A 27,474-nucleotide genomic window follows, 5' to 3' on the forward strand; every position below is an offset into this window, starting at 1 on the left:
ACTAAATTGAACTGCATGACCTAGCAAAGGCTGTCTCAAGAAAAGAAAAGAGGGCACAAAAAACCCCACATTTCCAGCAAGCAACTCTGATTTTTGCTAGACCACTGATTCCTACCTGGTGACAAACACCAACATTTAAATTAAGCTTATCTAAAGCACAATGCTTGGTTGAAACATCAATACTTACATAACAGCTCAGGTGATGGAAGTGCCAAGTTCAAGGTTATGTGTTGGCACTGTTTGTAAGGATAAAACCAAAGACTACACCCTTACCAATTTCCAATAGGCAAATACAGTGCTAGGATCCTAGCAATAATGTAGGACTTCATTAATTCTCTGTGCAAACACAAGAATTCCCTTTTAAGTTTGTCAATCAAAACCTGTCACCATTTGAACCTCCCTTGATACTTCAAAATTGAAAGAGTCTTTAAATGATAGCAGCTGTGGATAAGCCCCAGACAACTAAATCTATGGCCACTTGAAGACAAGTTAGGCACTGACATAAGATACATGATTCCTCTGAAAAAATCACAAGAAATTTGCATCTCCCCCAAAAAACAAAGGCAAATCAAGACAGGAATTTCAGGCACTTAATTAACCTATGGAGGGCTCTCCAGTTCAGCTGAACACTGAGAGGAAATGCACTTCATAGGGTATAATCCACTCTTTTGTGTCGACACGGGGAGAAAATACTATGGTATTTCTGTTCCTGACTGCTAAATCTGCACTCTGCCCAACTGCCTTCTGAATCCACTTGTCCTCTGCCAGAGTTAAACTGAAAGGGTTAGTGTAAAGCTCTTGCTTATTTACCTTCTCCAGGTCATTCATGATTTCACAGACCTTTGTCTTATCCCATCTCAGTCTCTCTTTTCCGGACCAAAGAGTCCTATACTATTCAGTCATTCAAACAGATGCTATTCCTCGTCACTGTTCACACTCGCTGCTCTTGTTCTTCTTCCAGGCCTACTGTATCTGTTCTGGACAAAGACTGTCTTTTCCTTTTAACTTGAATTTCATCTGCCCTCTTATCCCACCTTATCAGCACAGGGTGGGGAGGTCCCCCTGTAGGTTGTCACAGCYGATCCTCATCTTACCTCATTCTGTAACTTAACATCATCAACAAACTTAACTTCTGCTCCTCTTCTTTTTCTGGATCGTTTATGAATACGCTGAAGGTCAAAAAAAAAGATCCTTCCAAGACTGCAAGGGTAATCCTCTCTACTGTGAAAATCGAGTATCTGTTTTTTTGTTGTTGTGCTTGCCTGCCCCCAGTCTTTTGAGCAGCTACTGAATTTTGACACAACCTTTCCCCTCATCTCCTGACTGCTTATTTAAGTATCTTTAGTGAGTGATTTTGTGTAATACTCTTTGAAAATTCAAGAAAATGGTAATATGTATCGTTTGGCCACATCTTACCGAACAAAGAGCTCCAATATCTCGCAACTTCTCTTCACAAAAGCTAAGTCGGCTCTTCCCCAAAGCATCATATTTTTAATTTATTTCTTTCAAATAGTTTACATCAATTTGTGCAATGCAGATGACAGGCTTATCCAATCTTAAAACCTTGCATCATATTAGCCATCTTCCAGTTCTCTGGTATTCAGATAGTTTTAAACCATATCTAAGAAGTGAAGTTTATATTGTACTCTCCTTCAGTGGCATTTTAATAGAGTCTCTACTTGGCCATCTATTTTCATAAAATATGTAAAAAATTAATTATTTTTTTCTGAAATCAGTTACATTTGGGTGAAATTAGCCAACAGGTTTCAAAGTTACCAGGCAGAAGTTATATATAGATACACTGTGACAACACAAGCATTCTTTCTTTAGGAAACCATCCAAAAAGATTACTTAAAAATATGATCTGCCAACTTCAACAATGTTTCATTTGAAATTGAAATTTATTCTATATTGGTATGTACCAAATATGATACATGTATTAAATATATACTTATGTATTAAGCTAGATTTTAATTTTTCATGTTTTATATCCACTACTTTCGATCACTGTAGACATTATAAATCATAAACTGTTGGCTCCTATACAAACAAAAAGATAAGTATAGTTATTTGTAAAACAGATTCCCATCAGAGAAGGAAAAATATAAGAAACAGAAAATGTAAAAACATCATCATGTGCAGTACAGCATTTACTCATACACGCTAATCATTTTGGCTTTATACCACTACAACTTCCTACTCCCTGGCCTTGACAAATGCAATCTTGGCCAACATAAATCCATACAAAATGCTGCCATAAAGATAACTTTTCTGGCTCATTACTTTGACCGTGTCACCCTTCACTTTGCCCCCCTCTACTGACTCCCTCATTCCTCCACCATCAAACACAAACTATGTACCTTCATTTGTAAGACCTTTCAAATACAGAACTATAGCACGTGTGTCATCTTTCATTTGCTATCAAGATGTCAACCTTGGCCTCCTCTTTGCCTTTACTGGCCTTAGTTGTCAATCTGTCAAATCTCCCAAATCAACATCTTTGTACTTTATCTTATACCACCATTTTTTCCCTGAAATGCCCAGAAAGTTTTCTTGCTTTCCAGTATTAAATCTTTCCTTAAAATACTGTTCTGATAACAAACACTGGTTAGAGTGATGATGCACTGTAACTGTAACTCTATTTGTCACATTACAGTCATTATTAACACATACTTCCACAGCCCTTTTTAAAAATCCATTTCTAAACTGTACAAGGATGGGACAATGTAATACTAGAGTGAACTCCTAGCCACTATAACACCACATCTACAACAAATACAGTGCATTTTAACCTATTTTCCAAGTAAGTGACATTTTTTAAGCATTGTAAATAATCAGATCAGTAACATTGTTTGCTATCTTAAATCTTTTGGAAATTTACCTGAGTTGCAGCAACAACAGTAGTTACAGAAGGCGCAGCTGAAGGTGACAGAGCTCCCACCTGCAAGTGGCTTGAAGCCTGCTGAGGTAAATGAGAACTGGAAACGGGAGTGCTAGATCCTGAGCCAGATACTGCATTTGGAAATGATACTGCTACATCATTGCTGCTAAAAATACCTGAAAAAAATTACAAAAATAATTACGTGCATCTCCCTCTCTTTCCCCCTCCCTCTGTTGTTTAGTAACCACATAAATATGCAATAGAAAATTAATCAAGACAAACAAGATAACTTAATATACAATACAGAAAGTTCCTGTGTTGAAATTCTAACCATGCTCAGAAGTATTCTTGTCATTTGACATTTTACAATTCAGGAAACACAGATTCAGTTTTAAGCTTTATTAAAATGGTTGTGATGCATCAAATATTTATGTGCATTATGTTCAAATATTAACAATAGCAGAATTTTTGGCTAAAATGCTTGCCTTCAGAGTCTGCTATCTTCATTTATTGTTTCAATGTTAAATGTTTAAGTAGATAAAGAATTAAGTATTGGGCTGTATAACTGAACAAAAGATTTGAATGAAAAATACTTTTGACTCTAAAGTAAAACATTTCTGAACTACATAGATTTGTTCAAAAAAAGCTGCAAGAGAATTTAGGCAACCAAGAGGATTTCCTGTGCAGTTTTAGAGAAGAACTGACAGCAAGTCTGAGGACAAAGTCTTCAGATTTGCTGGTAGAAGTGGTCGCATTTCATTTATTCACAAACTAGAACTCCATCTGTGATCTAAGAATGCTAGAGTAATATTTCTGCTAGAACAGTCAACAAGTAAATGACTAAACACGTTAACATTAGTCAGACTTGTATGTTAGAAATTTGAATAGGAGAGTGCATACCCCTCTGTGAAGCCATTACTTCTGTTCATCTACATGCAGGGTAAAGTTGATTATATAGGTCAGGAAAATCCCTATTGACCAGAAGCCCAGGACAAGAAGTAGTACCTGTCTATGAAACTGTTAGGCTCCACGTGCATTAGATAAGTGAGCTGTCAGCTGGCCAAGGAATATCAAGCATGGTAGCACTGAACTGCAGTTAGAGGAAGAGTGCCACAGGGAGTAAACAGAAGTAGAATGAACATGGTTAGATCAAAAAAAGCAACAGAATTGAAACGCCAGTTAGAAGGCAAAGGGTGGAGCTAGTTTGTCACTCATACAAATAATGATTTGAAGAAGGCAGAGACAAGAGGAAATGCAATATTAAATACCACTCTCCACCCAGCATTCTTTCTGAGCACAGACACAGTCAAGGGAGATTAAGATAATCCAACTCCACACATAATATGCAAACATTGATGCATCTTAATTTTCCTGCCTCTTTAACCATCAAGAAAAGCTAAAGAGAAAATGAACCAGACTCAGTGCAGAAAGAATAGCTGAAAAACTCAGGTATATTTGGAAAGCAGTCATTTTTTTCCTCTCCCTAATCTAGATCAGGCATTTGTTCTAATCTTCTCCCCAATCTCTTCATCACACCTCAATTCTACACCTGCTCCTCTCTCCTACCAACCTTCACCTCTTTTCTCCTTCCATTTAGGTCATTCTTTCATAGCTTACCTGCCCCCCCCTTTTGTCACCACCTCAGAAATCTACAGTTATGGAACTATTAGCAGTTACAATCCTCAACGTACTCATGCTATTACCCCCTTTCTCCAACTACATCTGTCTCCTCTAACTAGACAGTAAATTCTATGTATTCTGCTCTAGATTTCTCTCCACATTGCCAAAATAAACATCATTAATAAAGAGTTTTGCTATTGAGTCTATCCCTCATTGTTGGATTAGCAACCACAAAGGATAAAAAATAATCCTCCTCCTTAAAATAATGCAATCTGCTTTAGAACAAAGACTTTAAAGTTAATCAAACAACTGGAGGAGATTCCCTCACACACACTTTGCATTCTGAATACATATTTTAAACTATGAGAGCTACAAAATTACTTCAAAAAGATTAGACTCTTATGCAATTACTTTGTTCCAGGAATTGTGACTTTAAGGCTTAAAAAAAATATGAACTATCACACAACTTATGATGAAATCGTACGAGCTAGTCTCTGTAAGTGTTATCATTCTCATAAAACATCATGATAATGAATAGAGAAATTGATGAAATTTTCAGCAAGAGTCAAGGATAGCAAATCAAGATATTTTGCCAGAAAGCTAAAAAGAACTCCAAAACTCTGAAGCATGCTATTGTAAGGTTTTTTTCCCTCAATTTTCAGAACCTCGCATGTTTTATAACTTCAGAGCTTATGCTTCTACTGTTTTAATTGTGAGGTTTATTCTTACTCTTAAAAATACAATTCTAGAATGCAAGCAGATAGTTACAAAATCATGGGCATAAAACTTCTTTAAAAGAAAGACAAACAATAAACTAATTTGCCAGTGGAACAAAGTTTATTTTTTTGTTTTTTATTTAAATATAAAAGCTCACCATTTGCTGCTGTTGCAAAAGACAGGACAAAGAGGACCAATCCACATACTCTCTTTGGGCTAAGTGTTTCCATTTAGACACACCTTATATAATATGTAAGCACATGCATTTCTGTAATCTCTCATGCAACCACTCAGATAAGAACAGGATACTGAACATGCAAATCAATCCTTGATTTTTCACGTCATTTCAAAAATATCTGTATAAAAACTGTGTGCATACCATGTTAGAAAGCCAAGACAGAAGATATTTAAAATATCTCAGTTACATCAAGTTGTCCTTTTGTTTTTTCGGGAGATAGATAAATCGCTTTCTGAATCAGCAAGGAATAATAAGGAAAGCCTAAGCATCACATAAATCAAAGTTATGTTAAAACACATTAAAAAAACTTAAAGTACTTCCCACATTACTGAAAAGCTAAATAGGTATAGCCTATGATGAAATACGTTGTGTAATTTGCAAGAGGCAAAACTAGCATGCTGTTAAATACAATCTTAAGAGTTTTAAATAGGATGTAATTGACTGCTAATACACACGGAAATAGGCATGTAACACTTTTAGGGTAAAGTCTGACTGTGCTTAACACTGCTAACATAGCTGTCAAACACGATCTCAGGTTCTGGGAGACTAAAAAAATATAGAAAGCACGTACAGCCTGTACTGCTCAAGTGAAATGCTTAATAAAAAGGCAACTGCAAAACAGTATCTCTGGACAAGAAATAGTTGCCTGCTCAGCACAGAAGTACTACAGAGAAAGGAACACATGCATTTTTTTTTTTTTTTTTTTTTTTTTCACCACAATCAATGATGAAATAGATAATAGAGGAAATAAAAGAACTTCAAACTTCAAGAATAGTGAGAAACAATATAAATGGGCTTAAATCAGAACTAGTTGTCCTAAATTTAGATTGTGCAGCAGTTAATGTGCATCACTAAGCAGCATGCAGAACAAGTTTAGTGGGTTTATTCAAAATCTCAAAAATAAGGAGTTCCATGAGCAAAAGGATTAATAGAGCAGATGTACTTCTGGCTTGCAATAGTTTTGCATCTCACAGATGAAATCAATACACTGGGCTTCCTCACCATAATCCCTGTATCTAACTATAACATCCTTGGTTCTTATATCTTCTAACACTATAGCTCCCTACTCACATTCCCGTCCCATACAGGTGATTTCCTAGATCAACAACAACGGCTATGGCTGAATGGGGACAAAGCTTACTGAAGGCCAAAATCAAGACAGTCAGTATGAATAAAGTATTGCCTTCTTAGGAAACTAGAAAGATTTTTTTCCCAACTATAAAGTTGTATTTTCTTTTAAGACATTACCTTGAAACTCTTGAAACAGCTCTGCAGTTGTGCGGTATCTATTATAGTTTGTTGCTCCTAGTATTTTGCAAAAACTTTAGGACTAACACAACCCAGTCTAAGAGCTTTTAGAAATGTAAACTTGCAAGCCGATTAGAGATGCACATAACTACAGACCCGAAGATGTCCCTTCCTGTCTTGGTGGAGGCTAGGACAGAAATAAAAGAAATAAAACCGTAACAACTTTCTATACCAAGCAAGATGAAAAAGTGCCTTTAACACAGTTGCCTGTAAAGTAGCAACTAAACATTTAGAAAAATTGATTAGATAATTTACTTCCCTTTCTTTAAGCAAGCAAGAACATGTTCCTTTCTGACAGGGTGTAACAGCAGAAAAATTAACCCACAATTCGTCATTTTCCATTATGGACAAAATACAAGCAAACAGGTTAACACAATGCCATAATCTTGGAAGATAACAAAGAGAAAGCTGTGTTTCAGACTGCCAAACTACCAACAATATTTCATTTCATTTTATCTGAGATAATGAAACTACGGCCTGATGCTAGGGCCATCTGGTTTCCTTCCTTCAGGAAGGAATCTGAAGTCTAAAGATCAAATAATCTGTTTTCCTTCTGCTGATGAGCTTAGTGGCAGAGTTTAATTTCAGATAGGTTTTTACAAGATCCTGAAGTAACAGTACTTGAGATGTACAAAAAAGATAGTTACTTATCTGCAACCTCATAACAAGCCAGTATGTCCCTTCCTTTCAGTGACTGGGAGGCTTTTTTCACAGAGGCACGCCAGCCTCATTCAGAGAGCAACAGTCAATGTCCTCCTTTCATGAAGAGCACTCTGCTTCCTTTTCATGATGAGGTAGAAGGAGAAAGAGCTCTCAGATCTGCAGTACCCAAAGAATGCATACTGCTAAGAGCAGAGGGGAAAGAGGAGGAGACAAAATATGTGCATATATTTTCAAAATGGAATAGCTATTCTAGTTTCACAGCTATTGATAAAAAGTAATTTCTTTAATTATTCCATTTGAAAATACTATATAGATTGGATTTATAGCCAAAGACCAAAATGTTTGACAAGAATCTCCAAACAACCGAGGAACACAATTCTGCATGGCAATATCACACACAAAATGAATCACAGTGATTTAAAGACAAGATATAGCACAGACCCCAAGTCTGCTATCAGGATTCATTAAAATTATTCCTGAACTCTTGACAGTTCATCTAGCAAAAGGCGCCTAGTCAATCTCTTCTGCCTATTTCCATTCCTATCTTCACGATGCTGGCTTTGCTAACAGCTATCTCTATTCTTCCAAGAATTTATACAATAACCAGTAGAAGGTGAGGGTATGGGGGCCAGAACTGATCCATGGTGCTACACAATGTCTACTAGTCCTACCTGCTAGAGTCAACAATGTTCTTTTACACTTGACCCAATGTTCATTAATTATGACTACACTCATGCCAGTAATGGCACAGAATTTGCTTTTCAGTAAGTGTTATGTAGTGATGAATACTAATTAACAGGGAACAACTTGTATAAGCTGTTTAGATCAAGTTTTGTCAATATATAGTTCTCAATTAGACTTTTAATTCCATATGTGTGCTTTTAAGTACAAGGTTTCAAAACTTTCTAAACTACCGTCAAAATATTGTGCTTGCTGGTATAGAGTATTCCGACTCCTACTTTGAATTAATCCAAACTACTACAGGTCTTTCACTGCAGCCCTCCATAGTAGAAGCGCTTGCAAACACATTTTTCATAGCCTGGCCAAGGTAGATTTGCTCATTGAGAGGAGAGGAACATGAGGATGCAGATAAATGACACACTGGGCTAGGAATCTAAGGAGAGCTACACCACTGTTTATCTAGCACAGTATATACCACCTCTAACAGTGTCAACAGCAGTTGCCCGAGGAAGAGCACAAGAAAAAATCATGAAGTAATACCACCCTTGAATGTTCTGCCAGTCTCTAGAAATCTATGACTGAAGGATTTTGACCTTGAGGAATGGCCTGTATTGAACCAATATTTCCATGCCATGTCTCCTGACACAGGCTATTTCACAGTTAAACCGCGTGTTTTGGGAAAAAGATTTCCTTTCATTTGTTTCGAGTCTGGCAGTCTGCTAAATTCCACAGAGACGCATGCTATTCTGGCTGAATGTCATAAGCACATGAAAAACAGGGATGGGAACAGGGCACTAAGGCTTACCATGCAAAAGGAGAGATCATTTAGGCAGGATGAAATGCAGAAAGGAAAAGGGTCCACATTAGGGGAGAAGAGACTGCAGAAGTTGAAGGGAGCTTGGGAGCGAGAGGGACCAAGCATAGAAATGGGTTTGGGAGGAGTGAGGAGAAGCAGAGAACATATCTGTATGGATATAGTGACAATTAACCTGCAGAAGAAACTCTGAAACCTTCAGGAATGGTTCACAGTATTATGGAATTCCACTGCAGTTTTTTCACTTTTTTGTCAAAAAATCAGGTTAGAGAAGAACACATGTTTCTGGCTCACATGCTCTCAGCTAGCAAGATAACCCTGTACACACTTCTGAGGTACATGCAGGAAACATCAATGATAAATAAGGAAATGCATTACTGGCTTGTCTCACCAAAAGCACTCAAAACCACTAACTGAAAGGATTCTCCAAGTAACTCAATCCCTGTAACTTCACCTTTTTTAGTTTTGTTTACCTAGTTTCTTATTGCAGACTGTTCCCTTACGCTTTTACTTGTCTTCTTGTCACATGACTGAAAATACATTGTTCACATAAATAGATGCAGACACTCATGCTTATCACGTTATTTTGATCATATGACATGCTTTCTTTATATCCTTCCAGTGCCTCCAGAAATACGCCACATGGTCTGGCCTGACTAAAAGAAAGTTAGGAAAAACATGTCTTGTTGGCTCACAGTTTGCACCACTGAAACTTACGCAGCTGCTTATAAGCTAGCTCCAGAAGGTATCAGAGACCATTTAATAYATTATTATAAAATATCACAAACAGAGAGGAAATGCGGAACACTGAGAGGATAACGCACTGGGTGTGCACCAAATAATTTTTCAGGAACTGCTGGTCTCTCCATTTTTTTCTGCAGAACATCTTTAATAAGGAATTATGACAAGCAATTGTCCTCACCAGCATAACTACATGCTTAGTTTTAGAGAAGGAAAACCTGCATCTTACTSTCTGAATTTTCTTTCCTTCCTGACATTCACTTTTGTGCTATATACATTTACTAAAAGTCTCCCAGATAAAAGCATTAACAAAGATAATTCTAATGAAAGTTTACTATTTATTTTCTGAGCATGAACATCCAGACTTTGAATCCCCAGAACAAATTTCTGAAATGCTTTAAGGTTCATATCTATAATTATTCAGTTTCATGAAATAAGACACACTATCAAGAATTCTATGCTGGCTCTAGTATGCTTCTACAGGTTTTGAATTAGTCTTGAAGATTAATATCAGTAAGATCCAGAACKCCATGATCAAATCTAGGATACACACAAATACAGAACTACAAGAAAGACCTGTAGTTCAAATGTGTCACAGCAGGGAAAGATCTCTGCAAGAAGAGTAAGTCAAATATGGAAGAGTAATTGATAAAGAAAGATTATAATTTTTATTTAGATCTTGATTTTTGTCATTATGCCAGGGAGGCAGGACATACAACTTAGGTTACTGCAATATGTTTTTTTTCTCATATATATGGGAAATATATATATGAGAAAAAAAGGCATAAGATTCATTAAATAAGTACGCCAGAGTACGAGCATGACATTTGGTATCTAAGTTGCCTACTGATTTTCAGGAAAAACTTACTATGTTATCTTAAGATCTCTGAAAACCTATCATAGCTTCAAATTTGTCTGACAAATCTATCTGAGTGCTGTAGAGGTAAAATTAATGTAAGCACTAGATTCTTCTGTACTGTTAGCAGGGTACAGTCTTTTTTTAAAAAGTTTTTTAAAAGTAGAGATCTTTCCACATTCCAGTGTTTCAAAGTTGGTGTCTTTGAAGGCATGCTGCAGCATCCCTGACTAAGCCTGAACTTTGGAAAATGGGGACTTTAGAGAGGCTAATATGAATAACTGTGGGAACTGAACTATGATTAGTTATTTCTGGTTGTAGGGAACAGCTGTTGCCTTAACTGCTGAAAGACTGCATAGCCGTTTATCATCAACAACTAGCACTTAAAGGGGGAATTTCAGAAACTCATAGCAAGCCCATTATACCTCAGGTTGCAGTATCTGACAACTTAACAGTAAGACTCCTTTATTCAATACTCTGAAAAAATTTTACCAAGAATTAAAATTGGCAGAAAGGACCTGCTTCAGACTGACTTTGTAATTTGCCCTTCTCTTTTTCTTCCTGTCTTTAAATTTAATGTGATACAGCTGAGAAGCACTACTGTCCCCACGCTTCACCACATACACATCTTTTCATCAACCCTGTAAAAATCTGCCTAAATTTGGCTATGTTCAAAACTTTTTTAACTCATTCATCTTTCAGTTTAACAATTACCTTGTTAAAAAATAAAAATCACAGCATATGTGCTAAATTTTGCCTGCATTAATGCTGAGGCCAAGTCCGCAGAACTGAAAACTTTCTTCTTTGTAAATGCACTGTCTTCTAAAGATGACCACAGTGCCAGAAGTCAGGGCACAAAGACAGTCTGTTCTGCGCTACAGCTCCCACCACCACAGCTCACAATTTAAGAGAAAGATGAAACAAGCAAAAGCTCAAAGTACTGAGAAGGGGAACAAGAAAAAAAAATGGACAGAAGACAGAGAATTAGTGAGAACAGAAATATCCAGAGAAAGGATACAACCGTTACAATTTACTGCTAGCTCTAACATGAAATTATAACATTTAGATCATCATTGCTACTTTTAAGTATGCACTAAATCACCCAACCGACATGCATGTCTGCATCCCTTTGCTGCTTTCCAGTGGTAGCCCCATAAAAACAATGTAGAAAGTAAGAGACTTCAAAGTCAAGTCAAAAAGTAAGACAGAGAAGGACAAAGCACAAAGTTCTCACACTATGAATTGTAGTGAAAGCTTTACCTTTAGCTCAACTGCAATTTTTATTTTTTTTTACAGGTTAAAAAATAAAAAGAAAAAATGTTGACAACAGTATCTACCACAACTAAGCAGCCAAGAGCTAAGTACCAAGCCTCATCCTGGCAAAACCTTAGTGTGACACTTCTGCCTTCAAGTATCTTCACTCCATTTTATTAAGAATGAAACCTTTATTAAAAGATACAGTTTGCACGACTCTTCTCTAGTTCCCCTTTCTAACTGACCTGTTCATAAGTGTTCAAGTCTTTGGCCACATCTTTCCTCCTTTACACTCTGTCACCATCAATTTCAGTTGACTGTCTTTGACTATCACATTTATACTAACAGATATCAAATGAACTTCTCTGCTCCAAACTTGTGTTTGTTTCCATTCAACCCAAAACTCTTGGATTTTTTTTTTTGATGCCTTCTTGCTGATATGTAGCCGACTTAAATTCTGCGCAACTAAAATATGAACTGATACATCCTGCCTCCAGCAAAACTCTTACAAACAATGCTGTTATCCTCATAGTCTTCTAGACTCAATCTGAGTGTGCTGTTGGAGTAAACTACATTCCTGGATTTAAGTCAAAATATTTTCTATTCATCTTATATACTAATTGCAAGATCTTTCCTTTTTGCTCATATTCCGAAAATCTCTTCCTTCGCTCACTGATTTCATTTGTACATACACCTCTGCCAAAACAAGAGCATGTAACAAAACTACAAGACCAGGATGGCGGKAGGGAAGAGATGGGACATGACAGACTTTAAAAGCTTACTGAGACAAAAAAAGGAAAGGTGGGGATAGGGGGAGGGAAATCAGACAAAGTTTAGATAAAAACGCTATCCAAACACTGTTCTAAAGCAAACATATAGGTAATGTTATGCTACCCCCAATAACGAGTTCAAAATGTATAACSATACAAAGTATTATTATTGCTTGACAAGAAAAAAAAAACAGTATTAAGCAACYGCTTTCTTCTATGCTCTTCCAACTTCTATGCTGGACTTAGGAGCACATAGTTCAAAAAAAGAAAAAGAAATCAGAAGTGCAATGTGGAATCAAATTATCACAAATGGCATTCCATCAATTTCTATTCTGCACTCCACTGTGAACCTGTACCTCTTCAACATGAAACAGCGAAAAGGCTCTGCTTATAAAACAGCAGAAACTCACCAAGTCCAAATTCAGCACACACTGTCAGATACCCTTCAGATGTTTTATTTTTGTTCAGAAAAATGGAGAACTTGCTTTCCTTCATCACAAAGCTGGTTCAGAGCACTGTATACCTGGGAGAGTGAGAGGGAAACCCTATATCAAAAGGAAACAAGCTAAGCCTATTTTACTAAAGCAAAGCAAATCTAAAGAAATTTCAATGTTTCTCACATGTAGACTATGAAATACAAATTTTAATGTAATATGAAATTGAAAATTTTAAGACTCATGACAAGAGACATCTACCTAATAGATGTAATTCATGGCTCCAACAATGTGAAAAGCAAAGGGCTTATAAACCTTCGTGACTGCTAGCTTAAAATGCAAAGAACTTCACAAAGCAAAAATTTAAACATATTCTTTTGCATATGCTGAACAGTGAGTTGATACAATTTGCAATATGCACAGCACTGCTCTTGCAACATACACACTTATAACAATAAGAAAATCATTCTATTTGGCCAACATCACTGGATAAAAACTCCTAAATTTTTATTAACAGATGCTCTGATGCCAATCGAACGTAAAATTAAGAAATAATCTTGGTCACCTCAAAAACTAACCTCCTGAGAAGGTAAATATTCCCTCTTAAATCTTTCAGTAAATTGTTAATATAGCTATGTTTATTTCCTACAAATGAAGAAAATCCTTGAAAAAGTAAATCAAGTTCTAATTTAATAAGATACATTTCATTTCCACTGGCTAGGAGTGAATACAGAACTGGGAGTAAAATGCCAATGCTGAACACTACAGGGAAACGGCAATTAGTGCCTGATACATTAAAGACTCAATATTGCTCCTTCTGATATCGACAGCACCGTCATCAGTGATGGAAACAGGCAGCACTGGACTGTCAGAACAAAGAATGGACAAAACCAGGATACCTTCACATGCATCACTTGTAGTAATATAAGTAGTCGGGAAGTAAGTGGGAGACTGCCCGAGGTAGACACCGCTGTAACACAGCCATGAATGGAACACAGAAGAACAACTAGAAACACTATTCATGAAATTAAAGAAAAGAATCTCCAAACTAGAATAAAACTGTTATCATTTTACTGCTCACATACAAAAAGATCATAAAAAGAAAACTGAGGAACTATTGACCTATCAGGCTCCTGCAGACAATCTACAAAGTTTTCACTCAATACCGAACAATTGACTCACTGCAGACCTGTATTTCACCCAATCAATAGAATATGCAGACCTTCAATCAGGATTTTCCACAAAAGGCTACCCTTTGTGATAAATGAACCTCTGAAAAAGATTCTAATATAACTTACCATTATGTATGGTATTCATCAACTTCGAGAAAGCTTTTGAGTTAGGAGAAAAAGGGCTTCATGTTAAGATCATGTTTAACAGGCACACAAAAGAATATACGTATAGACAGGAATTTCAGTGAACAATAATAAACCTGAATACATCTTTCTTGTATTAGAGCTCTGATCATTTGCAGTAGCTCAAATTGTAAAATGGATTTATTTCTATCCACTGTAATTTTTTACTTACATTTCTTTTGTCAGTGTTTGTCAGCTTTTAAATGTCTGCTAATAATGAACATTCCAGCACATGCCAATTAGCTGCACTTTCAAGCTAATACTACAAATAAAAAGCCAAATACTTTCCAGTGACAGTCTTCCCAACAAAAGACTGATTTTAATTTCATTGTCTGCAACAAATTTAGAAACTTAAACTGAAGCTGCCTGGCTAATTTTAATCACAAGGCATCTTTTTCTGGTTCACTGATAAACTGAGACCAACTCATGCAATCAAGTTTAACACAAACCAGTTGTGTCTCTTGGATTTAATGGATATTGGCTGAAGAGGAGGAACTCAGATTTGCAGAAATAAAGAAAGTGCCAGCTAGTGGTAAACCAAAGGATATGCTTATATTAACTTCCTGTTGTTCAAGGGGTATTTTTGCCATCTAGAGAGGATCTATCTCTGACCATGAAGTGCCAGAACACACTTATATCCTCCGCTGAGTAGCTAGAAACCTCCATAATTCAGCCTACACCACTACCACACTCAGTTACAGAGTGATGGTAGTCATACAGATGGCACATCACTTCCACTTAAACCAGTGGTGGATTCATACTTAGGCTAACGCCATGGTGACTGCAAAACGTTTTATTTTCAATTTACCAGTTCACTTTTTCCACACTACTAATGAGTAAGGCCCACAGTTTCTATCCCTGCTATTAGTTTTGACAAGAGGATAGAGTGACTGATTCTGAAGGCCAGGGTAAACACCTCTGTAGTACTTCTGAGTGAATTTTCTATCCGTATCACTCTCTGAAGCATGACTGTTACAAATGTTCCAAAAGGATGACTCCTAGGTTTTGTTTTTCTCTTCTGCATTCTCCCCACAACTTGCAGCTACTAAAGGCTGTTGTCATAATCCTTTTATTTTCTTTTTTTTTCTTTTCAAACTACTAGGTTTTTCTTAATGTCAGGATTGGAAAAAAAATTCCCCAAAAAATTAAATTCCAAGAATTAAAAACCAAGAAAGACGTTTTAAAAATGTCATTGTTATTGATACAAGAGAATTACAGACCTAATTTAGAAGTCATTAAAAATACTTCATGCCTTTTACTTATTGCCTAAGCTTAAGTAACTGGCCAAAGTCACTTCCATGGAGAAAGCTTACAAAATTTAGAATGTAAACTGGTATCTTGAGTTACTAGAATAGCAACATTGACTTTAATTACCATATCATCTTTGCAGACTAAGTCACAGGACAAATACTAATGTTCGAAACTTGTGCGGTAAAGAAAAAGCCAAAGGTATACAAAATCCTGGATTAATTTTGAAGAAACTGCATGAATCCGATAAAAATTAGAAACTGATAATTTTAACTAACCTCCTCAACAGTTTACAGAGATCTAAAGCAATCATCTTACAAGGCAAAAAAGAAAAACAAAAAACAAAAACAAAACCCTAAAAATTCAGAGGCTTTACTGAGACTGTACAGATTACACTGTCAGGACAAACTGCGACTGCTGCAAAGGCCATGACGCAACTAATGTCTGTCACTTGTAAGAGTAGAATCATTTCACCCAGTTTCACACTCCACTGGCCTTAATTAATCATAATAGTATCGATTTATATCAGTCATGCTGATATTTTTGTGTGCAAGAAATATGAACCAGCAATTTTGACTCATCGTTGCTTGCAACATGAAGGGAAACCTCTTTCAACTTTAAAGAGCAATTTATTTATTTATTTTAATCATGCCACCCACGGGCTACCATTAACTCAGACTCACTGGCTTTCCAAGCATCACGTTCACTGCCTTTCCAAACATCATTCAGACCCTTCGGAGTAGACGTTTTTTAAAAGYAGAACACATTAAATATGCCCCAGTGAATAATTTACTGCTACAAGATATAGATTTCATAGACAATTAAGAAAAGATGCAGCTAAACAGCAGAGAAAAAAAATCTGATAGACTTGGTCAGCCACATGGATCTCAAACAAGTAGTTGTCAAGCAACTCAAGAACATATCTAAAGACAAAGTGAGAGAACCAAACTGCAGTACAGTCCTTTTTGACTGCAAGTATGGTTAAACACGAAAAAAAAAGGGAATACAGACTCCTTAAAATGATACTAACATTTTCAGGACACAGATTAATTACACTTTTATATAAGTCTGCTACTGTGCTTATYAGAATGCGCTGTTCACAGTAAGCATACGATACAATGCAATATATATGTGAGATCCATCTTTAATTTTCACTTTGAAAGTCTTCTGGAATCCTTAAGATTCCTGAAAGAAAATAAAACGGCACTATCATGCAGTGATCAAAAAACCAATACAGTGTCATTAATTAGCAGAAGGGAACAGAGAACAAAACAGACACCATCATTATGCCACTGTYGGGGGTGGGGGGGAAGCAGCACTTACAAATACTACCTGCTAATTCAAAAACTACCTATAGTTCTCAAAAAAGTAAAGGGATTACTAAAAGGGATACAGAAGAGGACAACAAGGATACATACAGCATGAAGAAGATATTAATTAGTTTAGGTCTAAGGAGTTAATTGGGAGGATATGGTAGAAATATACCAAACATGAATGCTGTAAAGATGCTGAATATTTAATGACTACTCACTTATTTTTTCAAGTAAGTGTCAAAACATGATCAGCAACAGGTTTATATACAAGAAATTTCCTCATACAACGCATAAAGCTATCAAACACGCTTGTTACACATTTCGGATACTAATAGCATAAATGATTTTGAAATCAGACAAATTCATGGAAGAGGTGGATTCACAAAAGAGAACAACAGCTACTGATATCCAGCCAAGAGCTGATGCAAGGAACCTAGTAAAAAAATGTCCTGTTAACCCACCTTCTTTGAAAGAGGGTGTTCTAACCCAGACCTCCTACAGTTACACAACTAAGGGCCAACATCAGACCTGCCTCCCTTACATCTCCTATTCCAGATGACTAACAGAGCTAATTCTAGACCCTCCTCAAGCCTCAACTAAGAACAGAAAAAGAACTGTTCCCCCACCACTATTCCCTCTTCCACCCCATAAATTAGTAGAAGGCAGACGAAAAAAAGGTGTTTTATCCTGGAAGGAAAAAAGAGCTTCTGTCTGCGTTCCTGGTATAACTGCATCTATTTGTAGCTGCCTTTTTCCTGACTTTTCCTGCACTGAAGTACCTTCCCAGACACCTAGTTTTGTCCTACAATTCACAGCCAAGCTATTGAACCCCAACACATTAAAATGTCAAGAAAGTTGAGGGATGGTAAACAGTGACCATATATGCTAAAAAAAACATATCCTGTACTTCACATTCTTTGCTTTCCTTTATTTTCCATCTCTGCTCCTGTATGCACTTGCCTCATTCATGGCTGAATTCCTCCTTTCCTCACCAAATTGTTGTAGTACCTGCTACTGCTTTTTTTTAAAAAAGCTCACAATTATTATTACTTAGAATCAAGGCTGGTCAGTGGATGTTGGTACTTCCACTCATTCCACTTTCAATTTGTTTCAAAGTACATCGGAACTGACTGTGGATTAATACCTACATCTGAGTCACCACTCCTTTTCTTGTCCATTGCCTGTTTTTAAGGAATTGCTTACACACACAAAACTAAGGTCAAATTCTAAGCTTACCATTACAGCCAAACAACAACAACAACAAAAAAAGGTCTATTTATTTTGGCCCACAAAGGGCCAGTAACCAACTAGTTAAATACTTCTGATTAGAAATTAGTGCATTATAATTATTGCACTCTTTTTGTAGTCTGCACTTGATAGTCTTACTTGAAAGCAAACTACATTAATGATTTACAGGTTGTTTTTAGTTTATTTTAAAAACAAGAAGGGTAGCAAACTAATTTTACTTGGAAGTTCTAGTCATCCCCATCAGGAAAGCCTTCTCATAAATGTGTAAAACAACAACAACAACAAAAGGAAATGTATATAAAACTAAGTCAACTACAAGGGATATGATGACAGGATTATTTATGCAAAATCCCCAGACTTATGTTCTTACTCTTCAGCTGCTTTTCCTGGGAGATTTCACTAGAGCCATGTGAATCCCTCCAACCCAAACTTCTGGAATTACACTGTTCCAGAGACCAGAGAGGTTCACTGTTTTGAACTCCAAAAAACCCCAAACAAGAAACTCCTCCAAAGCAAACAAAAAAAMCCCTCAAAAACCAGTTTCTTCAAGTTATGCAGCATAACTAGCAGTATTTTCAGAAATCTTTTACCGCTGCATAATTCTCCCCCCATGAAAACATATGCAGCATGCTAGATCTCTTTCAATTTTCTTTATGTTATCATTTTAGCCTTTTCATAAACACCTCAGTTATCTACAGGATCTGATGATCTGACTGCAAAATGAAGAATTCAATCTAAAAACAGAATAAAAGTTGAAAGTATAAAAAGAACAAGATGAAGAAATGAGTTTGGATCCAAACTAGTGACTAAATCCTGGTTCAATTTAAAATGGCCAAAATTCTGCTTTAAATTCAGTCTGATCAGAATTAGAAAAGAAGCAGTTTTTCCAACAATACAAAATAGTATGTTTTATTTACTATTTCTTGCATTATCACCACACAAGTGTAACTATTTTGTTAAGTATTTTGACAGTACACTATACATGTATGGCATATGAGTGGATTAAACACATGCACCACTTTCAGTTATGCCTAATAATCCTGAAAAAGGGGTGTTTTGAGTAATCTTCTGAAAATATGGTGTTGTCTTATCTATGTCAATTTTTTGTATCTTATTTATACTGAGGAGATTTATTGAAAACGAATCATATCCAGGTGTGTCAACACCATGGTCTTACATATTTAAAGCAACCAGTGCTGGTAGTCCTTAACTGACATATTGTTAAAAGCACTGGGATATATTGTCACTGAGTGTCACTACGGGCCAAATCATTATATCTGGACAGACACTGTTTTTTATAATTTTCCTCTTTAAAAACGTGCTTAAATGCAAAAGTTCTCAAATTCTTCGGCCGTAACTGCAAAGCCACGCAAATAAAAACGTGGTTCCTGCCATTTTACCTCGAGCTAGCAGCTTGGTCTGTCAGCAACCACAGCGATCTGCAGCTAGCAGGGAGTTGCCCAGCTTCAAGTATTTCACTAGAGAGCAAGAATTTCTGCGACACGCGTACCCCGAAGTCGTACCAGGGTTCACACAGGGTGCCACACCGCAGCAGAGACCAGCGGCAGGGTACTGTCCTTCGTCCTATCACCTCCACATAAGCTGCTTCAGAGTTAAACAAATTAGTTGAGTACGAAGGAAGCACAGGGAAATGAGGAGCTGGTATTTAGATATTCGGTTTATCTACCTGCTTAAAACTATCATAGCGCTTTGGGGACCTGCTATGTATTAAAACAGGAATCCGCTCACTACAAGTCTTAATGGATTGTCCTGGACCCATGTCTTTTAAACTAAAAACCCAATTATTTTAAACTATTCTTCCTTAAGTTACAACATTATCTTAGTATTTTTCAAAATGGAAGTTTTTTTTTTTTTTTTTTTTTTTTTTTTTTTTTTTTTTTTTTTTAAGTCTTTACAGAGGAATCTCAGAAATTTTGATGATGATCAACAACAGCTCTGGGCATCAGAGCCTATCCTCATACAGAATTTTTTCATCCCAAACTAAATCCTGAAACAACTTTCACCCGGTTTAAATTCTGATACTGCAGGTGCTCACAACAAATAAATCTCAAATTAAAAAACAAAGTAAATTTATTAGAGATTAAAGATCTGATTGAAGCATTATAACCTCTGAGAACAAAAATGAGTGATTTAACCACATGAACAGGACAGTCTTTTGTTGCTCAAAAACACTGCAAATACTACCAATACATATACATCATTTACTGGTTTTTAGCTATACTGGATTTTTAAGCAGACCTGAAAGCCTGTAAGAACCAAAACGTACAACGGGGAGGAGATGCACAAACCTACTGCTCCTTTTAAAGTCAAGCTGCTTCATTCCCTTCCCCCTCCCACACACTTTTTATGTTCTCATGTCACCTTTAACAGATTTTATGGAGTTAAAAGACTGATTGCTATCTTGCATTTGACTTACAAGGAATGCTGCACTCTAGTAAATTGACTCCAGATGCTTAAAAATGTTCACATTCAAAAAGATGTATATTTTGATTCTTTTTTACTTGTACAAAATGATATAAAACAAAGGGATTTGGGGGTTTTTTGTTCTTATTTTAAGTCTGATTTTTTAAGACGATCTCAGTACTAAATAGTTGCAAGTAAACAAACAACACCTGTATCTCACTTCACCATTTCCACGCAGGAATAAAATTCCATTTCAGGAAGATTTACTTGACCTTCAGTAAAGGCACCTCTAAAGCAAATATCAAGTTCTTCAACAAAGATATCTGATATGAGAGAAATCTTAATTGTTTCAGAGTGTTTCCTTATTCTCCCTCTCAATCCATTTTAAATTCTATGAAAAGAGCCAAAYATCTAACAGTCCAAACACAAAGTTTCAGTACATTTTCCTCCCCCCCCCCCTTTTTTTTGATACAATACTGATAACATCGTATACTTTCACTCAATGATCTGCAAAAAGAATCAACTCCCGGAAAATCAGCCAATTACTTTCTTTATTATGCAAGCAATACTAATAGTAAAACTGTCAGCTGGATCTCATCCACAGACTGTAGTTTACCCAGATCTAAAATAAGTGAGTTTTTATTAAGATTCAAACCTAACCTCAAAYATATACACAGCACGTTGTAGGCTTACAGGTTAAAAATACCTAAAAGCAAACAGCTTACAAAAAACTGACATACTCTTTGAAAACCTCCTTCAACCAAAACTGAAAGATTTGTAACTGAATTTGAAAATTATTAAGTATTGTAACTTAATTAGCCTTTAAGCCCCCAAATGCATTTTATCCTCCACCACTATAAGCACAACTAATAATACACAACATATTCCTACAGTTATTTATTATGTTTCACAAAGATTATATTTTGATGTCAACTTTGCAAATAATTGTAGGCAAAAAAACAGTACGTCCAGAATTAATTTTAATCTTTATTAAATTTAAATTTGGGGAGAAGCTTCATGAAACCTTTATATAAACTGAATTTCAAACAGTTGCTTAAAAGTATTACTTTTCTCCTAAAAAAAATTATTACAAACTTCCTCATTTTCTTTTTAAATAAAAGATATAAAAGAGAACTCAAAAAGCACCATACATTCCCCTTCTGTGTTCATTTRTTGTCCTGGGGAGAAGGGTCCTTTTTTTTCTTAAATATTGCAAAGGTATTTAAACTATATACAACCAATTTAAACATACCATTTGCTGTTGATTATCAAGGCTTAAAAGTACATCATCTTCTTTACACGCAGACAGAAATCTATTGTTGTATTTTGAAATGTAACTAAAAACGAATGCCAAAATCCACAGTATGATTTGGGAATCTAATTTCAGCAACGCAATCCTCAAAACCTCTATTCTAATGTTAGACACTTATGCTGCCCTATAAATTAACTTAGTCAGGGAAAATTCCACTTCTGCAGACCTCCTCCAGTACTAGCAGGCCTAAGCAGCTTGACACATCAGCCACTGTAATTATCAGAATAGAATTTGCCTTCCCTTCTTTTGGGAAATTTTATCAATTTAGAAAGCCYTCATTTGTATTTTCACTCAAAAAATTATCTTTACAATTTTCTGAAAAACTGAAAAATTTAAGTSTTTTATTAATTAAAGTTTTCTGTCAAAACAATACTCCAAGAGGTTCTAGAGTCTTGTGGCATTCACAAGGGAGCTGACTTGTATCGAATGCACAAGCAGCTGGTTCCCCGGAAAGCCAGGCAGCCTATAGACTTAAAAGCTAGAAAGAGTGAACAATTCTTGCCTGTAGCAGCCTAATTAACTACCATGCATCTGTATTTTTATTTTTTGTCAAGAATTTGTTTTTACAGAACATGGAGTAGTCTTCACTATGCAATTATAGATGGTAAATTCCTGACCAYGATTATTAACTCCTCCTGTATAACAATTACAATCACATTGCCTTCTAACATTCTTTTTTGGAAACAGAAATATTCTCAAATYGAAGATATTTCAGTCTATCACAGAACTTAATATTCTCTTTGAAACTGGTATTTTTTAAAACCTTGATCATTGTACAATTTAACTTTTCTATAAGAAGGTGAATATAAAAACTGAATATAGTACTCTAATTGCATTATATACGGTATAATTTAATGTAACTTTCCTATCCCTTTGCACTTCTTAATGCACTATTGCAGGGATGACATCAGCCTTTTTTTCCCCTACAACATCTCAATGAGTTAATGTTTSGTTCTCCATCAGTATTCTGAAGTTTTTCATAGTTGCTGTTTCAAAACGCATTTCTGTTTTAAGGTGCATCGTTTGGTATTTGTTTGCATAAAACTGTTTCTTAATCAAGGAATTATTACTCGTTACATTCAAGTACCTTTCTTGCAAAATACTTTAAAAAAAATTAAGCCACAGGAAACCCTCACAGCAAGCAGCAATGAGTTCTTATTTTTTTTGCCAATCTTTGATAAAAGCACAGAATATATCAGCCTGAGAAATAATCTTTGCAGACCCATACTGCATGACAATCCACTAATAACCACTGTACTCTGAGAAGCACTATTTGCCCAGTGACAGTCAGATGCCAAACTGATGCAATTTTTTTTTTTTTTTTTTTTTTTWMTCGAAGGTATATACAATATTAAGTTCATGAATTATGGAGACAGAAAAGAATTTGCGATCATATGATCTTTATCTCAGCTACAGAGCTTCCTTGAATAAATTCTTGCCTTCAAATTCAATAAATGTACTTGACTAAAGCGTATCTTCCAGAAAGAAGTACTACATCTGTATTTTCAGAGCTATTTCTGGAAACTGACTCCTATCTTCTCTCGCTTGATCATGTTATACCTTTTTTGCTAGGTTAAGTATCATTATAGAATTTTAAGTTTTCGGTTCCCTACATGACATATACAGTCAAGATAACCTCACTCCTTAGCTTTTCTACAATAACATATTTTTTCCAATCTTTGAATCCTTCTGATGGCTAAATACAGAGCTACCTTTCCAATATTTCATTAGTTTGCTTTTCATACAAAGCTTTTTAAATACTCAGCTGTGTACTGAAAGCTCAGACATAATATTCATCACTATCCTTTCCAGCCCTTCCCCCTCAGAAGAGCCTCCCTATCCTGCAAGTATATATCTATCTTTCTAAGGTATAGTCTTTTAATTTAGCTATATTAAAACAAATATCATTAGTGTGTATGACATACCAAGAGATCTATGTTACTCCATCCTCTTACCCAGAATTTTGCAGAAATCACAGAATTTTCCAGTAAATAGCATAAAGTTGACAACTGATGCACAGAGGCCACACAAACCCAAAAGCAACATGTCTGACTCAATAATTCTGCGATCAAGACTGTATTTTGAGACTAAACAGTTTAGCACGTTTAACATAATGGCTTGTTGYTTTTCTATCATTAACGGTTTTAAACTAAAATATCATGTTCTATCAATTTAAATGATTTGTAGACATGCATTGCACCATTACGTYTATTAAAAAAAAATACAAATAGATTGTAAAGTAAGTCCAATAAAAGTTAGTTCTCACAACCCAAATTAACCACCAYTAATCATTACATCTTTCTTTCTTACATCAGATACACCCCCATTACCTAACACTAGCTATCTGCTGGTCTCCTAAAACTTCTTTAGTTTTGAAGACCTACCRAAAATTAACACTTGACAGTTTAAAAACATTAGAACATGAGGAATTCATGATCAGGAAATGTCAATTTACTGTTTCGAATTGTAGTTACTGATAATACCTGTTTTAGTTAACATTCAGGCTGCACGAGGAACCTATTTCATGATAATCCCTGTCTTCATAAGCTTCATTTTCATTTAATTTATTCTCAATTTTTTTAATGAACTCCCGTGTTTTCCACATGATCAAATCAATTGTGACATTTTTATCTAGTAATGGACCAACATCGTTTCTGTTGAGCCTAAAACACGAAAACATTCTTCTGGACAAGAATTTTGCCTTGTATGTTTTCTACAGAGTCTACTTTGTCCTAAAAGCTCATTAATATCTATTAGTATGAATTTCTCCTTTCCATTCCATCTTTCTTGGAATACAAACTGGCTTTTTAAACACAGCAAGACTTCTTTTCCTACTTCAGCTTCTGGGGCACTGAACAGATAAACATAGTAACCCAAACTGTTTCAGAATATTTCTGACTAAATGCTTTCTCCAGTAGATTTAACTTGCAAGTAAATCAAAGGCCACAAGGGAGTTTAAACATAACATCATAATCAGAGATTTAACATGAGCTCTGAAGGACTCAAAATCTCAAGGAGCACGATTTCGAGTGACTGGTCACTYGGCCACTCAGCGTTCTGCACCCCATCAGGATGATGACAAGCCGATCAACAAGATCTCTCCTTGCACAGGAGCACAATGCTTGGTAGAGGCTTCATCACTGTCTGAACCAGAYGAGAAGGAAGAACAACATAGGTGGACTAAGTTCAAGCATTTAGTGAACTATACAAAGTTGGAAATTTCTGACTCAACAAGGCATAAGATCAACCCAGSGGAGTCTCTGTGCCAAAAACATTAACTGGTTTTAATGCAAAGTTTGATATATCAATATATGAAAGCACGAGATGGATTCAGTTATGTCCCTTATTTCTAAARCTGTATAGTATTATCAATCACTGCATTTTGAGGACTGATCAAGTGGAAAAGAAGTATGATGTAGAAATAAAATGTGCCAAACCAAATGATAAGTTGCCTCTGCTCTGACTTATGAAAGGGATTCCAAAAAAAGTGCAGAGAAAGGATTTTGAAAGTATGCTAGCCATTTAAGCCCCATTTAGAAGTCAGTCTTTTCAAGACTTGGGGCAGGGGGAGGATTTTTTGCTTTATAAGATTTTTGTAGCATTAAAGTACTTATAAGGGGATAAAACTAACTGTGCAAAAATTAAAATATTGAGACAGATGACCCCTTGAAGGCCCTATGCAAATGAAGTTGTACTACACAGTATGCTGTACATTGACATCAAGAACTGAACTGGAAAAGACAGAGAGATATTCCTGTATATTTGAAGCACTTTAATTCTTCAGCGGCAAGTGTCCACACAGAACTTGAAYAGAACTGTGCACAAACTTTAGCCGCCAAGAAACAAATTTATTTTTACTTCTGACACTTAATTGCTTTTCATTTTACCTTGCTACATTACTTCACAGTAGTGAGGAGACACTGTTACGGATGTCTCTTTTTTTCTTTTTTTTCCCTATTGCTTTGGGACATGAGCTGTCACAGAATTGTGGTTAGAAGGGACCTCTGGAGATCATCTAGTTCAACTGCCCTGTTCAAGCAGGGTCACCTAGAGCATGCTAGACAGGATCGTGTCCAGGTGGGTTCTGACTATCTCCAGAGAAGGAGACTTCACAACCTCTCTGGGCAACCCACTCCAGTGCTCCGTCATTCAAGTTCTCAGCAAGTTCTTCACTTACTGAAGCATAATCTAAACAAACAAGGTCCAAAGCCTATATAAACTGCCTGATAGAAAGATACAGTCTTTATGGAAAATTATTTATCATAATTGGATTCTTCTTCTTCCCATCTTCCTGTTAGTTCCTGCGTTGCCACTGAAATAAAGGACAAGTATAGTAGAGAGCTGATCTTGGGAACTACTACTAGCACAGGTCAGCTACAGGACATGGCACTACTAGTTTCTTTCAATCCTTGAATGAAGGTGTCTGCTGGTCTTTAGTCACCGTAGCTGTGAAAGCAGAAATCTTCAGAATGGATCACTGCTTTACAATGCTTCAGGCTACATGCCTTTAAGATTATTCCTTAAAAAGAACACTGAGCAGGAACTTAACTCTGTGCATACAGTTATCATGACTTTTTAAAAGCTCAGTATCGCCACAAAATTGTAGAGTTCAGATGAACCCTTCCCACGTTAAAACCTATCTGGAGTGATTTCAGGATCCAAAACAGTCACACTTTCTAGTACATGGCAACAGGCAAAATCCATTTGGAGGAACCCAATATCACCTTCATAGAACTCCCAATGACAACTGATTTACATAGAATTAGACAACAAACTTACAGTACTTGTGGACTTCCATCAGAAAAATAGGTATGGATTGTAAATAAGCTGTTATTGGCTTTTTATTTGAATTTATAGTATTTTTACAGGAAGAGAGGTCCTATTAAAATGTTAATTTAATATAAAAATTTCTTTTTACTCTACCAACTTTTCTTTAAAATTTAATTTCTTTCACTACTCTGAGTACACTGTCAGAATGCTAAGTAATGCATGCAGTGTTTTCCTACTGCATTACAAGTACACTTCAGAAAAAATGCTGAAGAGCTGTAACTACATGGCCTACTACTATTTATGGTACCTCTCTGATCCTACTGAGCAGGAAAACAGAAGTTCTATGGAGTACAGCAAATGTCTGGAGAGGACAAATACTTCCACAGAGTGAGAAGAATATACTTACTCTGAATGTAAGTTTTACATGTATAAATTGCACATGATGAAGTTACATCACTTTTTTTTTCTTTTTTTCTTTTTTTTTTTTTTTTGAAATAAGCTTTCCTTCATACATCATCTAATTTGAACACTAACTATGAACAGGAACATCACAAAACTGTAAAGCAAAATTGTTCATAGTTTTAATGGATTCCAGCAAATAAGACTTTTAAGGGACTAGGAAATCATAGTTTGTTTAAGATAACTGCAACTCAGAAGTGATTAATAAAAGAACTGAGTTGATACTGAAGGACCAGTCAAGTCTTGAAAGAGGGCCTCAAAAGTTTTATTTAGCACTAACTCATTCCTGATTCCATTYTGTTGAAATAATGAGGCAACTCCAAATAAGAATCAGTAAAAACATCATGCTTTGACTTCCCATGTATTTT

The 27,474-nt window shown here is 35.9% G+C and overlaps 1 protein-coding gene across 5 annotated transcripts in view; it reads right to left on the reverse strand.

Moving 5' to 3' along the window:
* The window catches only part of MLLT10 (MLLT10 histone lysine methyltransferase DOT1L cofactor), a 138,740-nt gene that overhangs the window by 27,716 nt on the left and 83,550 nt on the right, over window positions 1–27,474 (reverse strand). For all 5 annotated transcript variants that reach the window (XM_085318345.1, XM_085318349.1, XM_085318347.1 and 2 more), the window contains one exon: window positions 2,882–3,057. In XM_085318345.1, the coding sequence (XP_085174471.1) occupies window positions 2,882–3,057 (176 nt within the window). The remainder of the gene's footprint in view (window positions 1–2,881; window positions 3,058–27,474) is intronic.

Source organism: Rhea americana, unplaced genomic scaffold (genome assembly GCF_003343005.1).
Source record: "Rhea americana isolate MKP2758 unplaced genomic scaffold, rheAme1 scaffold_53, whole genome shotgun sequence".
Lineage (NCBI taxonomy): Eukaryota > Metazoa > Chordata > Aves > Rheiformes > Rheidae > Rhea > Rhea americana.